This window comes from Chiloscyllium plagiosum, chromosome 31 (genome assembly GCF_004010195.1).
Source record: "Chiloscyllium plagiosum isolate BGI_BamShark_2017 chromosome 31, ASM401019v2, whole genome shotgun sequence".
NCBI classification, from domain to species: domain Eukaryota; kingdom Metazoa; phylum Chordata; class Chondrichthyes; order Orectolobiformes; family Hemiscylliidae; genus Chiloscyllium; species Chiloscyllium plagiosum.
In genome coordinates, this window is record NC_057740.1 from 16,206,291 (window position 1) to 16,221,569 (window position 15,279).

Sequence of the window (15,279 nt, forward strand, 5' to 3'; positions counted from 1 at the left end):
GTTGCTTTTCAATCTTTCTTTCTCTCCCACTCACCCTCCATACCTATGCTCTCCAGTGTCAAAATGACTTTATTTTCCATTGGAAATAACAATGTAATTGAATGAGGAATTTCTGTATGTTATCTTTGCAAATGCAGTAGAGAAGTGAATGAATGTTGAAGGGAATTCAGAGGGTGGTACATGTATAGAATGAGGTTGCTAAAGGAAGTGGAGGCTGGTACAATTACAATATTTAAAAGGGAGCTGGAGGGATGTGGGCCAAGTGCTGGAAAATGGGACTAGACTAGGTTGGGATATCTGGTAGGCCTGGACGAATTGGACCGAAGGGTCTGTTTCTGTGCTGCACATCTATGATTTTATGATCAGGTGCAAACCTCCTGAATACTTTTGGAGCTACATCATCCAGCCAAGGGGGGGGAAGCATTCCATCACAGGCCTGAATCACACCATTTAGATAAACTCCTTGTGGAGAAACCAGCTAAGTCATTAAAAGAAACTGGAAATTCAGCAGTGAATGATGGGCACAAAGTGTTGATTGATATTCAGTGGGACAGCCCTAATTGAATTCCAGTCCTAAGAGAAGTGGTTAGATTGTCTTGGCCTGCTGCCTGGCAGTTTTGTTAACAAAAGGTTTCTTTCCACTTACCCCAGGCCTAACTGTTTCAGTACAAGTAGTCATAAATGGTGCTGACATTATGCAAATCATTAAGCTGAACATCACCACTTCTGAAGGTCATTGAGAAAGCAGCTGAAGATTGCAGAGTCCAGATCACACCTTGGGGAGCACTGACAGTGATGATTGGAATCATACCAAACACCAAGCAAGATATTTGCTTGAGGTCAAAAAAGAGGAGATTTTCTTGATAGCCAGTGATTTCAGTTACACGTGGGCTCTTTTCGACCGTGCTTCCAACAAATGGTACCAAGGCCTCACATTAAGCCTTGGTTAAATCACAAGTAGAAAGCTCAAGGTCAGGAACTTTACTGATCTAATTTGAATTTATTCAGTTATTATAAATTAACAGCCAGACATTTCAGAACAAATGTTGGAACCTGACCTCATGTTTCACTGCATTTGTTTATATATCATTCTGTCACCACCTCAAACTGAACAGCCTATGTAATTGAAAGTACATTGTGGATGCAGAAATCTACACAATATTTAGCTGTACAATAAGTTTGTTCTGTGCTTACCCAAGAGTTTAAAAAAATTGTACAGCAGGTTACCAGAACACAACCCTATTGGAGGTAAAAATTCATTGAAGTGCAATTTTTTTTCTGATCAGAAATTCAAAAGTAAAAAAGGGAGATGCCCTGTTTGTGGGGGAAGTTTCTTTTTCAAAAAGCAGAAAGCATTACATTGCATTTACTTCAAATTCATGCAGTCCAATGTTAGTGGCACAGCAGAAGAAATCACACAGTAAAAGATTTGGCAACAAGTTTATCCACCATATATAATAACCATGCACAATCAAGTGACAATACATATTTACAAAATGGATTGCACTTAATGGAATGGAGGAACCATTAGTGACAAGGAAATAATAGTGTGCTCCAAATAATTTTAACAGCCATTGTTCCAGTGTATCAGTCACAGGCAAAAAACCCTTAAGGTCAGCAGGGATGAGAAAAAGGAGAGAATTGGATGGACAGCAACACATTTCTTGATTTAACTCAGCATTAAATTAGAAACAAAAAAAAGGTACTCCCTTCAGGAAACTCTCCAGGTCAGAAATAGCTAAGTTTGCTGTACTCATTAATTTCATCCTGGTTAAAAGGAATTGAAGACAGAATCTGAACAAAACAATTAGTAGAAGAAAATGTACAGAAGTCCATCTAAATTCAGTTCAAAGGAGAACGGTTCTTTTCCCTGCAAGCTGCATATTCTTTCAATCCCTAATAACGGTTCCCCCACCAAATGACAATGAAAATCTCCAAGTGACAAGTAAAGTGAAGGTAGCACTACTGACAGTGTGGATATTTACATGCTTCAGGAATGTGTCAGGTTTTAATGCACTAAGCTGTTAACTAGTAAATGCAAAGCAGCTTCAGTATCTACATTAAGACACAGCAAATAGGCTATAATTAAATAGTTATAGATGATAGATATCACTAGTTGCTGAAAGGGAAATATGGTTTTCCTTTGAAAACACTTCAAAGCACAAGATATAAATACTTTTGATAGAATATAAAGGCCTCAGTAGCATTATAAAAAGATGTTCCACAATTGAAATATGGTGGGATCTTGACCTTTTCATACAGGAACCCTCAATTATAGAAGCATAAATATGCACAAGCCCAAATTCTGTTGAAAGATGCAGAAGGGTGATGTGTTTGTCTTTTTTAAAAAAAAAGTTATGTACATAAAGTATTGCTCGACTTAGTCTTGAGTGTTCATAATTACAGGTAAATGAAAGAGGCAGAGGGGCACATGCAATTCAATCACATTAAAAAGGGATGGTCCAAATGCAGAAATGAATTAGCTCTACTGCTACAACTCATTAGAAAGGATTTCATTAGTCACAGGACACTGGACAGAAGCATTCACAACACACTACAATGCACAGGCAGAAGTAGGGATCAGAGGGGCTGCTGAAGCAGGTCACATGTTCTGGCAACATTGCAGTTTATTAGATTTCTGCCCATCAGTCGTTGGGGGCACACTGATGTCTACCACATTGTTACCAGGTGATTCATCATGAGCCGATCGATCAGAAATCTGCTTCTGTGAAACTATGCGGTAAATTTCTGGTGGAAAGAAAAAAAATTATAGGTAAAATGCATTTGCACCATTTGAAAATATAATACAGTATTTTCACAACTGCATGTTGACTGGCATTTCAGCCTTCTTCCAATTAGTGAAGTCTTAAACGCCAGTTGTGGAAATCCAAGAAGGATTTTACTTTATGAAGCTTTTTAACCCTTGAAGGATGGCATATACTGAGGTTGACAACAGCTCTGCTCCATTCTGTGTAGCTATAGGGAGATAGTCAGTTTGATTATAATACGATAGTCACATTCTTGTGCAACCCTGCATTACAGAAAATCACGCTTTAGAAACAGCACTTAATGCTGGTGCTATAATTGCATTACAGTCAACACGTTTTAAACTTTCACATTATGGAAACAGCATCCCCAATTCAATTGCGTTACAGCAAATTCGCATTGACAAATGCACTTTATAACAGAACGACCTGTACAAGTCATCTTCATGAAGAATTCTTATCTACGAGTAGGAAGCGCAGTGAATAGCTTTATTTCACAAGATCACCAGCAGACCTATTAGAAATAGGTTCATTAATGGCAGTGACGTGCACGTCCCAACGTACTGGACCTAAATTTAATGTTATAATTTACATTCTATAGTTGAAAATTGGGATCGGAGGCAGCCGTTGGCAGTACAGTCAGTTCTGCTATGTGCGTTTCTTCAGTGTGAATTGACTTTCACATGAAGAATTTAGACCATTTGTAAAACATGAACTTTCCTTTCCTATATTGGCAATGTTTTTACACCTCATATGGAGATTTTCTTATATCATGGGATTGCACGTGAATGGAACTATTAGTCAGATGTACAGCTTGGAAACAGACCCTTCGGTCCAACCTGTCCACACCAACCAGATATCCCAATCCAATCTAGTCCCACCTGCCAGCACCCAACCCAGATCCCTCCAAACTCTTCCTATTCATATACCCATCCAAATGCCTCTTAAATGTTGCAATTGTACCAGCCTCCACCACTTCCTCTGGCAGCTCATTCCATACACACACCACCCTCTGCATGAAAAAGTTGCCCCTTAGGTCTCATCTTTCCCCTCTCACCCTAAACCTATGCCCTCTAGTTCTGGATTCCCCGATCCCGGGGAAAAGACTTTGCCTATTTATCCTATCCATGCCCCTCAATTTTATAAACCTCTAAGGTCACCCCTCAGCCTCCGACGCTCCAGGGAAAACAGCCCCAGCCTGTTTAGCCTCTCCCTATAGCTCAAATCCTCCAACCCTAGCAACATCATTGTAAATCTTTTCTGAACCCTTTCAAGTTTCACAACATCTTTCAGATAGGAAGGAGACCAGAACTGCACGCAATATTCCAACAGTGGCCTAACCAATGTCCTTTACAATGACATCAGAACAGATTGTAGAGATTCACCCTGCATCTAGCTGCATAGACACGAAATTACTCAATACTGACACTAGAATGGGAAAAAACTTCTCTCATTAACACGTGCAGTCCTGAAGAATGCAGGAAAACTGGAAAAGCAGCTCATTTATACACTTCACAAATCAATGCTTTCAAAGCAGTTCACAGTTCATGTTTGAATTGAAGTAGTGGACTGCAGTAATGTGGGCGGATAAAAAATGCATAAATTCCCACGCACACTGAATTTTAACAAATTAACCTCTTAATTTGCATTAAATGGTGGTTGGATAAATAATTTAAAATATATTGTAATCTCAATTAATTTAGAGTGACTTGGAAAGCAGAGATACCCAAGAACCTCAGCTTTGGTTAGTTGAATCTGAACTGATGCAAAATACAGAGAGCAAGATATTGAAAAAGTTACGTATCAAGAGTACTACAGTGTTGCAGACTAATTCCAAGCACCATGATCAGTTGTTTCTCCCTTTGCTTTTAAAGTTTATTACCTGTAAGAATATTCTTAAATGCTTCTTCTACATTCGTTGAATCCAGTGCAGACGTTTCAATAAATGATAGATTGTTCTTTTCTGAAAGAAGAGAGACTTCATGTTCAGCACAATTTAAGCAACATACTATTTTTACCCACCTACTTGTATATTTCAGGTTACTTTCATGAAAATGAAAATGAAAACTCCAAACAGGGAGGGATCATTCCTTCTGCTAGTCATGCCCATGCATTATAATATTTGCTGTGCTTAATCCCACATCTTGGCCACAACCAAATTCCTCATGAAAAAAAACTATTGCCCTATCAAAATTTATGAAATCAGTTTTGATAAATGTTTAGGTAAAACACAACCGATTCTGACAAACAAATCTTCCTGCTTGATTTTAAATATTCAACTTATTCATGAGGTTTCTGTATGATCAAAATCACATCTTAAGAACACACTGGCAGCAATTATTTCCAATCTCAGTACTAATGCTTCTACATTCTATGCATTTAGGCTTTGTAATCACTTGTCCTGCCACATATAATGATTTGTAAGTGCATTCCAATATCTCCTTGCTGTTCTGCACTTTTCAAACATTGTGCCATTTGCAGTATATTGTCTTTCCATATTAGTCATCTCAAAAGTTCAGCACTTCACACATTTAACTTCATGTGCCCATTTCACCATTCCAAGTGTATAACCTCCATCATTACAGATAAATCAAACTTGGCTAGTAGTAAACAAACAGCATTATATTACTCCCGAGAGTTAGATAGCAAAGGCGACACTAATACAAACACCACAGAAAACCAATTTGCAGTTTGAAAAATATTTACTCAGTGCCACCCTTTGATTTTTGATGCTGAGAACTTTTATAGTAGTCTGAAAAGCTGGTGGTGTACACAAACATGTAGTCAACTGCATTAAGTGAATGAGCAAAGTATGGTTAAAACAAACTGGATGAGACTCTAATCGGACAGCTTCATATCTGTCTTGTTCATCTGGAACCAAATGGTTAGCACTGCTGCCTCACAGCGCCAGAGACCTGGGTTCAATTCCCGCCTCAGGCGACTGACTGTGTGGAGTTTGCACATTCTCCCCGTGTTTGCGTGGGTTTCCTCCGGGTGCTCCGGTTTCCTCCCACAGTTCAAAGATGTGCAGGTCAGGTGAATTGGCCATGCTAAATTGTCCATAGTGTTAGATAAGGGGTAAATGGGTGGTTTGCACTTCGGCGGGTCGGTGTGGACTTGTTGGGCCGAAGGGCCTGTTTCCACACTGTAAAGTAATCTAATCTAATTACAAAGATATTCATACTTCGAACTAGTGAACCTAGAAAAGTCTCCTGCTTTTCAAACTAATTCCCTCTTTTGACCCTAGCTTTTTAATTCATCCAGCTAATCACAAGACAACGTGCATAGCAGTAGCAGCATATTATTCTAAGGAATCACCCACCCTCCGTAATACAAAATATCCTAGTACCCAAATGGTCATCAGGAACGTGACTCCTTGCAGAGTTGATCCTCTTAGACTAAAGCTAATAGAAACAATTGTGGGATGACCACACCTGAACTTGTCTCAGTTGAGATCAGCAGATGGAGAATCAATTTAGGGTCCATAGCTCAAGCTGATAAACTGCCAAATGGGTATTCAAAAGAACATAAAAATTTTCAGTATGATGTCACATTTAGTGTTGATTGGAAAACAAACATTGGCTTCAAGCATTAATTCATTGATAGAGACCACAAATGTTAAGATAACAGAGAGCTGTGCCAATTTCTGCAGCACTTACTTTAATTGAAATCAAAGATGACCTTGTAGCAACCTATTGCCAGTGTTTTAGGAACCCATGAGAGACTGATGGGTTATACACCCAGCTTATACTATTTATGTGTAAGCTGGGTGTACATATACTGGCATTATGGCAATGCAATAAAACAGATTATAAAGTTAACTCAACCAATACTTGAAAAAGCCTTCATTAATTAGCTAATTTACTAGAGTAGGATGTTGGCTGTTAGCACACTTTTCTCATTAGATTTGAACAGGAATAATATTCCAGAAGAAAATGATCTTTGATCCTCAATCAAGTATCTATTCTTCATGTAAATCTATGATGCGGAGGTGCCAGCGTTGTACTGGGTGAAAAAAAATCACAACCCCAGGTTATAGTCCAATAGGTTTAATTGGAAATATAGCTTTCAGAAGCACTGCTCCTTCATCAGGAAACTAGTGATTTGTAAATCTAGGAAGAGGATGCGTTAATAATGAAATTACCCCAGATGCTCCTACTGTATACCCCAGCTCTTCAACTACTGTTGAGAGATATTCCTTTCCACAGGAGTTAGTTACTGGATAGGGAGGGAGCATACACAAAGGAAAGATTTAGTTGCTGCATTGTTTTAATCTCAAGGATAACCATGGTATCCTTTTCTAGTGCTGACTTCTTGCAATTAGCCAGCATTACCACTAGATATGACATGACTATTCTATATAGGCAAAGATTTTTAATATACTATACCTACCAGCAAAGGCTCGTGCCTCATCAGTTGGTACAGCTCTCAGATGACGGAGGTCACTCTTGTTCCCAACCAGCATAATGACTATATTGTTATCAGCATGATCACGCAACTCTTTTAGCCATCGCTCGACGTTCTCATATGTTAGATGTTTGGCAATGTCATAAACGAGCAGAGCACCGACAGCCCCACGGTAGTACCTGAGAGAGCACAACCCAGATTGCATCAGTCCTTACATGTGCAGGTTGTACTTTTCATTTCTCTTCTGTGAAACGTGAGGTCTGACTGGAGTATGTATCAACACTCCCAATTTAAAAATTGGTTAGGAAGTAACTGCAAGCTGAAAGCTGATGAACTATTCAGTTATCTTCTCTTTGTGGTGAATGTGATGGAAGAGGTCAAAATACTGATCTTGAAAAAGTGGACTAACAGACAAGTTCCCGTTCCAACTAAGCAGCAAACCAGAGGAGCCAAAGTGACCATGCTCTTCTGGTCAAACAATTACTTTAGCAAATCATATTATTGCTCCTTTTCTACACTCACTCTTAAAACTGCTTCCATTGTTTACTTAGCCATTTTCACCAAAATCACTGTTCGTTCACGATGAGTATATATTAAGAACTTTTTTGACCTCTTTCCAACTTTGAAATTAACTAATGAGTTAATTAGCTTAATGACCAAAGTGAAAGTATACCAGACTGAGAATTCTTGCAGCACAGTGGTAACATTCTTATCTCAGAGCCAGAAGGCCTGTGTTCAACTCCCACCTGCTGCAGGGACTTCTAACACAATCTGAACAGGTTGTTAAATAAAATCTATACCATTTGTTAGAAGAACTCTTGGTGCAGCAGTAGGTTCCCACCTCTGGGCTAGCAGGGCCAGGTTCAAATCTCAATGTTGCAAATGGATTGATTAAAGAGATCTACTTGACTTAGCTTAGGCATCTTTTTCAGTTCTAAAAGAATTACTACACAAAACCTAATGTCGCTCTCAAAAGACTCATTCACCTCCTATTTTCCAGTTTCATTTCTACAAATTAACTATATTTATAAAATACTTACGCTGAAGTGATGGCACGGTATCGCTCCTGTCCTGCTGTGTCCCAGATCTGGGCCTTAATAGTCTTTCCATCAACCTGGATACTCCTGGTGGCAAACTCCACTCCAATGGTGCTCTTACTCTCCAGATTAAATTCATTACGTGTAAACCTGGACAGGAGGTTGCTCTTTCCGACCCCAGAGTCTCCAATCAGGACAACTAGAAGAGATAAATTGTATTATACATGTAATTGTGGTGATTCAATAACAGTTTTGTTAAAAGGAAGTCATTTGCCAAAATGTGCTGCAGGACAACATGCAGGTAGCAAAAATCACCTGTGGCACAGCTTATTTACAATACGAGACTAAGGAATTAGTGTACAAAATCAAGTACAAAGACTATTCGGGATCTATTTGTCTTTTCATAAACCATACTAAACCGAACAAGAGGCAAGACTACAATTTGTATTAGTGTATCTCATTTAACATGAGAAAATCTCTCCAGATGCTTCACAGTAGTGAAAAGTAAATTTGAACAAAGCACATGGTTACATTACAACAGAAAGCCAAAAAGTTTGGGTAAACTCCTCTGCTAATTTAGACCCGATAGAAGCTCACCTCACGTCGTAATCTTAAAATTGAGGCAAAGAACTATCCCAGAGGTCACTATTTAAAGTAAAAATTAACAATTTTATTCTTTAAGTCCAATAGAGAATATTAAACCAACGTCTAATTTACAACTTTCCTCTTAAACCTAATTTTTTACCTCCCTTCAATACTGGTCTGATAAAACTCAGATTTAAAAAAACCCAAAAATCAAAACCAGCCAGCTGTCAAATCTTTGTATCTTCCTTTATAGATTTTCCTCGATCATCTTTTCTTTAGTAATTGTGCTTCACAGGTCTTCATATGAACAGGTACTTTTCAGAGCTGTTCAGCTTACAGTCTATACTGTATTTTCATGGTAGTTCTCCCCATAACTGTTCAAAATAACTTGTTTTATACCCCAAAAAAATTTTATCATTTCACTGGTTTGATGTTGTCAAAATACTAAATGCAAATTTGATTGGATTTTGGTATTGGGGCATAATTTAAACTGATTGGCTGAACTTGAATTTGTATTTGTTTCTGTATCATGGCAACTTAGCTGCATTATTTCATAGTCAATATTACATTTTAACTTGTTTCAGAACACTTTGCACCAGCCAGAAATTTCAGCTCCCTTAAAAGGTATTGCAAGCAGGCATCAGAGCCGCCCTGCTTTTGCCACGGGACTATGCCTACATCAGGAAACTATAAGAATTCATTGTGTTTTAAACAGCAGTCCGGGAGATAGGAGACAGAGGACAGAAAATCCACACTATACCAACACTACCCATGATTCATAGACCAAAACTCCGGAATTAATATGGAAACCCATCTCCTAATCACATCACGAGACTGATATCAGACCAATACACACCAACACCCCAAGGGAACAAAGGGGGGTGCTAGCCCCTGTCCTCAGAGAGAGACAAGCAGATAATACCCAGACCCGTTTTACGTAAACCAATTAGCACCCTATTGTGCGTGCCCTGCAACTCTCCTGGGATGGCAGGAAACATTCTATTTGCACTTACTCCAGTGATGATGGGGAACTATCATCCCATTCATCCTCAAATTCCACACACCCTGACAACTAAAAGTATATAATATGTAGCTGCGCGCGGGAACAGCAGAGCAGCCGAGATTCGGACCTCAGTTGGTCTCCGCCGGCGTTACTGTAGCAATAAACGTTACCGATTGTTGAACCGCACTCTGGGCTCGGACTGATATCATTTCATCCGCGCTAACAGTATAGTACACACTGCACCTTCATAACACTTGGCTACAGAGGTAGGCTTTAATGGAGCATTATAGAGGAAAGAGACAGTGGCAGAGAAGTACCTTACAATGAAGTAATTGCTATTTAGGAGGCATAATACTTCTCCAGCAAACACAAGAAAGTTTCAATGTTGTAAATCTGGTTTAGAACATGGTGGTAGTGTTGGACTTGGGTGGGTAAAGTCAGAAGTCACATGACACCAAATTATAGTCCAACAGGGTTATTTGAAGGAGCAGTGTTCCGCAAGCTTACAATTTCAAATAAACTTGGACTAGTCACATGGGATTTCCAACCCGGTTTAGAACAAGTACAGATTTTGTAATAATATGACGGGGGTAAATTAATACAAATTGTTTGATACATACAAAAGCTAGCCGTGGTCTGCTGCACCTCAGTTGATGAACCTCATCCACTTGGGGGAGGGGAGCATGTTGCACACACATTTGTGTCATTATCAAAGCCTCGCGCACACTGAATTATAAAGCTTTCATAGAGATCAACAGCCCATAAAAAAAAGCATGATTGTGTTGTGTGTGTCTAGGTGCTAATTATTTAAAAATCTTGATAACTTATGCCTGCTGTCTCGTAGTAAAAATTTAAACACTTTTCAAAATTTTGCTTTCCTTGAGCAATCTAGTTCAATTAAATGGACATGTAACAACTAAAGATAATTGTAGTAGTCGAAATCTCCAATACCTTCTGTATTTGCGCTGGTGTACATAGTTACATGACTGCATCAGCAAGTTTATTGGTGAGTATGAAAAAGAACCCAAAAGCCAAAACATAGCTCTTGGAAAAATAAAATTTGAGCTATGTTCAAGTGTCTCTCTTTCAACATATGGAAGGTTAGAATATTTGACTGTCTAGATGTGGGCGAAAAGGGGTTTTATTTTGGAAAAATTCAAGAACAGGCACAAGTCTTTGCTTGTACGATTCAAGGGATCGGAGAGAATACGGAAATAACACTGCAGTCCTTCACAAGTTGAAAACCATGCACGTTTTTGGTGCAGAGATGTCCAAGGTAAGAGATTTTCTACCTTGATGCTATTTTAAAAAAAAATCAACTGATGGAACTATTAATGAGATGGGTAGCCAGTGTCAAATTGACTGTAAACAATGTGTCGACCATCACACTGACTTGCTTCACCCCAATCTGGTTGAAAGCATCTATTTCAGATTTCCCAGTGAAGCTGCTACAGTTATTTCATGAATGAATTGTCAAATTATGAAGTAGTTTCTCAGACTCCAACATTTGAGTACACAGTCTCAGTAAATCAAGTCAAATGCATTGGTCAGCTCAAATTAATGCACTGGTGATGTTCTGGTATAATCACAAATTTTCTTGCAAAGACCATGTCTGGACACTTCTCAGAAAGTGTAAAATGTTTCTATTCAGGATACCAATCATGGTGGTTTACCACCAGATTGCAGAATTAGTTCAACTGAAAGAGAGCGGTTTGTGTGTGGAATGAACTTCCAGAGGAAATGGTGGATGTGGGTACAGTTGCAATGATTAAAAACATTTAGAGGCGAACATGAATAAAAAACGTTTGCAGGGATATGGGCCAAGTACAAGTAGGTAGGACTGGTTTAGTTTGGGATTATGGTCAGCAAGGACTGTTGTGGGGTATAGAGTCCGTTTCCATGCTGTATGACTGACTTGATATTTTTCTTCTTCATTTATGGAAGAAATCTTTTATTTTATTCCCAACAAGCTTTCACCTGTCTTATCAGACAAGACAGATTGCCCAGTCCTGTAGTTAAGAGGAGCATCTGCAGCTGATGTTATTCATACTCCAGTTATTGCTCTAATTGATGCGCCAAGGATTGGGGCTCGAAGGAGACTGCTCAACTGCCACTGCAGATTCACTGTTTAGTTGTTTAAAATGTTCATTCCAGCATTCATCACTCTACAAGCTAAAAAAAAAGTTTGTCCATTTGGTCTCGATTATTAAGTGACCCAATGGCTCCAAAAAGACTCTGCATGTCTTGAAAGTCAGTACACCATTGGGTTCATGAACTCCTATGCTCATCATGTCCTTCGTCTTTGGATGCATGCCTTGAACAGATGGAAAGCAGCCTTCTGACTTTGGGTTGTTCTGCCAGGAAAAAAAGCCTGCTTGTTTGTTTCATGAAAACAAACTTGATCAAACATCTTCATCAAACCAAACCTGGTGCCAATAAGGCTCAAATGCAATGATCTTGATACAGCTAATGCAGCTGACTTTATTGGATCCCAACAGAGAGATGCACAAAGATTTTCCAGAGTGATTGCAGAATTGCTGTTTAATTACAGTTTCAGGGCTGACAGATCATCTGCATCTTGGGCCTTGCATTGTCCTAGCACTAGATAGATAGATATTAATTTTTTTTATTCACTCATGGAACATGGGAATAGCTAGGCTGGCCAGCATTTATTGTCCTGCCCTGTGAGCCACCTTCTAGAATTGCTGCAGCGCACCCCACAATGCTGTTAGGGAGAGAATTTCAGGTTTCTGACCAAGCTACACAGTGAAGAAACAGCAATATACTTCCAAGTCAGGATGGCCTGTGGCTTGGAGGGGAAGTTGTAGGAAATTGTTCCTATGTATCTGCTTCCTTTGTCCTTCTAAATGGAAGAGGTTGTAGATTTGGGAGGTAAGCCAGTACCAAGTTGATTTGTCCAGATTGGTGGCCTGTATGGACTGAGTGATAGATACTCTATCTTGGACTAAAGAGTTACATGATTCAAGAGGCACCAATGCTCTAATCTAGGATACTGTCATGTGATTTTGTATTTGTCCTGCTGGCTGATGACTCAATTAGGCTATGCTGAGCTCACTGACTGCAGGAGAACAATTTACCGTGGCTTTTCTCACCTTGCTTATCCCCACCTTGATGTTTCAGCTCCAACAGGAGTGTGCCAATCCTTGCATGAAAACTTCCATGGAAGGTTTCCTGCCCATTATCATCTTTTGCAAACACAATGCAGCATCATGGCAAGACAAGCTTCCCTGAACTTCAGAATCAAAAGTTAGAGGCATGAACTCTAAAGGCAGTGGCACATCACCTGTAGCCCAGCCATAGGTGAAGTACCTGATGTATGTACAAATGGGAAGTTCCTGCAACACGTTCACAATTGCATTCCTCATTTCAATACCAAATCCACAAACACTTGGAAGCACTGAAAGCTGTCTTGTGGGTGTATTCTCCTAACTGATTTCCTCAGCTATCCCTCCCCAAAAGATAGGTATGTCAATTTGGACTAGAGAGCTTGCCGAATAGAATTTCATTTCTTCTTTCAGGGTGGCCACTCAAGATTATTCAAGAGTGTTCTGACATGCCAAAAGGTGGAAAATTTAGGAGTTTATTTCTTTGACAACAAGCTGATAACTCTGATGGGTGCGGTTCCACAAACAGAAAGCGAGCCACTCTTCAGGGTACCCTTCTCACACCTACTTTGTGGTGTGCAAATGGTAGCCTGAAGGGGTCAATTTGGTGACAGTTGCAACTGCCCAAAGGCACCAAAGTTCCAATGCCAGTGTCTAATAACCTTTTTCCTCCCCCTTGATTAGGGTCTTCCAAATCCCCAGCCCTACCTCACCACAGGGTAGGAGTGTGGATCCTGGTGGAATCCTGACTTCATTTCACCTGGGGACGTAAGGTACCATCATTGTTCTCAACTTTGACAGGTGATAGTCAGGTTCTAGCAGTGGTCTGAACAGGACAAGCAAGACAACCCTGACACTGCATACATAAAATTCCTACAGTGTGAAAGTCGGCTATTTGGCCCATTGAGTCCAGAGTGACCTTCCAAAGAACATCTCACCCAAACCCATCCTCTACCCTACCTGAAACCCTGCATTTCCCATAGCTAATCCAACTGACCCAATCACAGGACACTATGGACATTTAGCATGGTCAACTAACCTAACCTGCAAACTGGAGCACCTGAAGGAAACCCACACAGACACCAGGAGAACATGCAAATTCCACAGACACCCGGAGGTTGGAATCGAACCAGGCTGCTGGGTCTGAAAGGCACTAATGCTAACCACTGAGCCACAATGCCACCCAAACAAAGTTGGCTTGCAAATCAGGGAAGGTTCTTTCAGTCCTGCTCAAAATAGGCAGTTATGATACATCCAATGACATTATGTTTGATAACTAGTGATGGCAGGTCGAATTTCTGATTACTGATGAGACATGAACTTTTAAAAGTTCAAGTTTCCTACAGCACCCAGAAACTTCCAACTCATTACACATATACAATGTGAATTTCCAAATTACTTTCACAATCTGCCTGCCTTGGCCAGATCACAGTGAGAATGTATATCAGGTATGAGCAGGTAGGGAAAAATTACTGAGTTGTGAGAAACAAGAGGTTCATCTGAGCATGACTCAGATCAGATAAGAACTTGCAGTTAACACCAGGGTGGGGGCAGGGTAATAGGTTAACAAGGTAGAAAAACGATTATTGTTGTGGTTCTGTTTGCCGAGCTGGAAGTTTTTGTTGCAAATGTTTCGTCCCCTGGCTAGGCGACATCATCAGTGCTTGGGAGCCTCCTGCGAAGCGCTTCTTTGATGTTTCCTCCGGTGTTTATAGTGGTCTGTCCCTGCCGCTTCCGGTTGTCAGTTTCAGCTGTCCGCTGTAGTGGCTGGTATATTGGGTCCAGGTCGATGTGTTTGTTGATGGAGTTTGTGGATGAATGCCATGCCTCTAGGAATTCCCTGGCTGTTCTCTGTCTGGCTTGCCCTATGATAGTAGTGTTGTCCCAGTCGAATTCATGTTGCTTGTTGTCTGCGTGTGTAGCTACTAAGGATAGCTGGTCGTGTCGTTTCGTGGCTAGACAACAACTCACCAGAACGAAGGACCAGATACCCAACATGAGCAAAACTAATGTAGTGTACAAAATACCATGCAAGGACTGCACAAAACACTACATAGGACAAACAGGAAGACAGCTAACAATCCGCATACATGAACATCAACTAGCCACGAAACGACACGACCAGCTATCCTTAGTAGCCACACACGCAGACAACAAGCAACATGAATTCGACTGGGACAACACTACTATCATAAACAGACCCTTTAGTCCAACCGTCCAAGCCGACCAGATATCCCAACCCAATCTAGCCCCACCTCCCAGCACCCGGCCCATGTCCCTCCAAACTCTTCCTATTCATATACCCATCCAAATGCCTCTTAAATGTTGCAATTGTACCAGCCTCCACCACATTCCAT

General features: G+C 40.2%; 1 protein-coding gene across 1 annotated transcript in view; it reads right to left on the reverse strand.

Moving 5' to 3' along the window:
- Positions 1–1,426: 1,426 nt before the first annotated feature.
- The window catches only part of LOC122565263 (ras-related protein Rab-11B), a 34,819-nt gene continuing 20,966 nt past the window's right edge, over positions 1,427–15,279 (reverse strand). Inside the window, exons 2-5 of the mRNA XM_043721036.1 lie at positions 8,213–8,408; positions 7,158–7,351; positions 4,648–4,728; positions 1,427–2,748 (exon numbers count right to left, since the gene is read on the reverse strand). Of these exons, the coding sequence (XP_043576971.1) occupies positions 2,603–2,748; positions 4,648–4,728; positions 7,158–7,351; positions 8,213–8,408 (617 nt within the window). The 3' untranslated portion in view covers positions 1,427–2,602. The remainder of the gene's footprint in view (positions 2,749–4,647; positions 4,729–7,157; positions 7,352–8,212; positions 8,409–15,279) is intronic.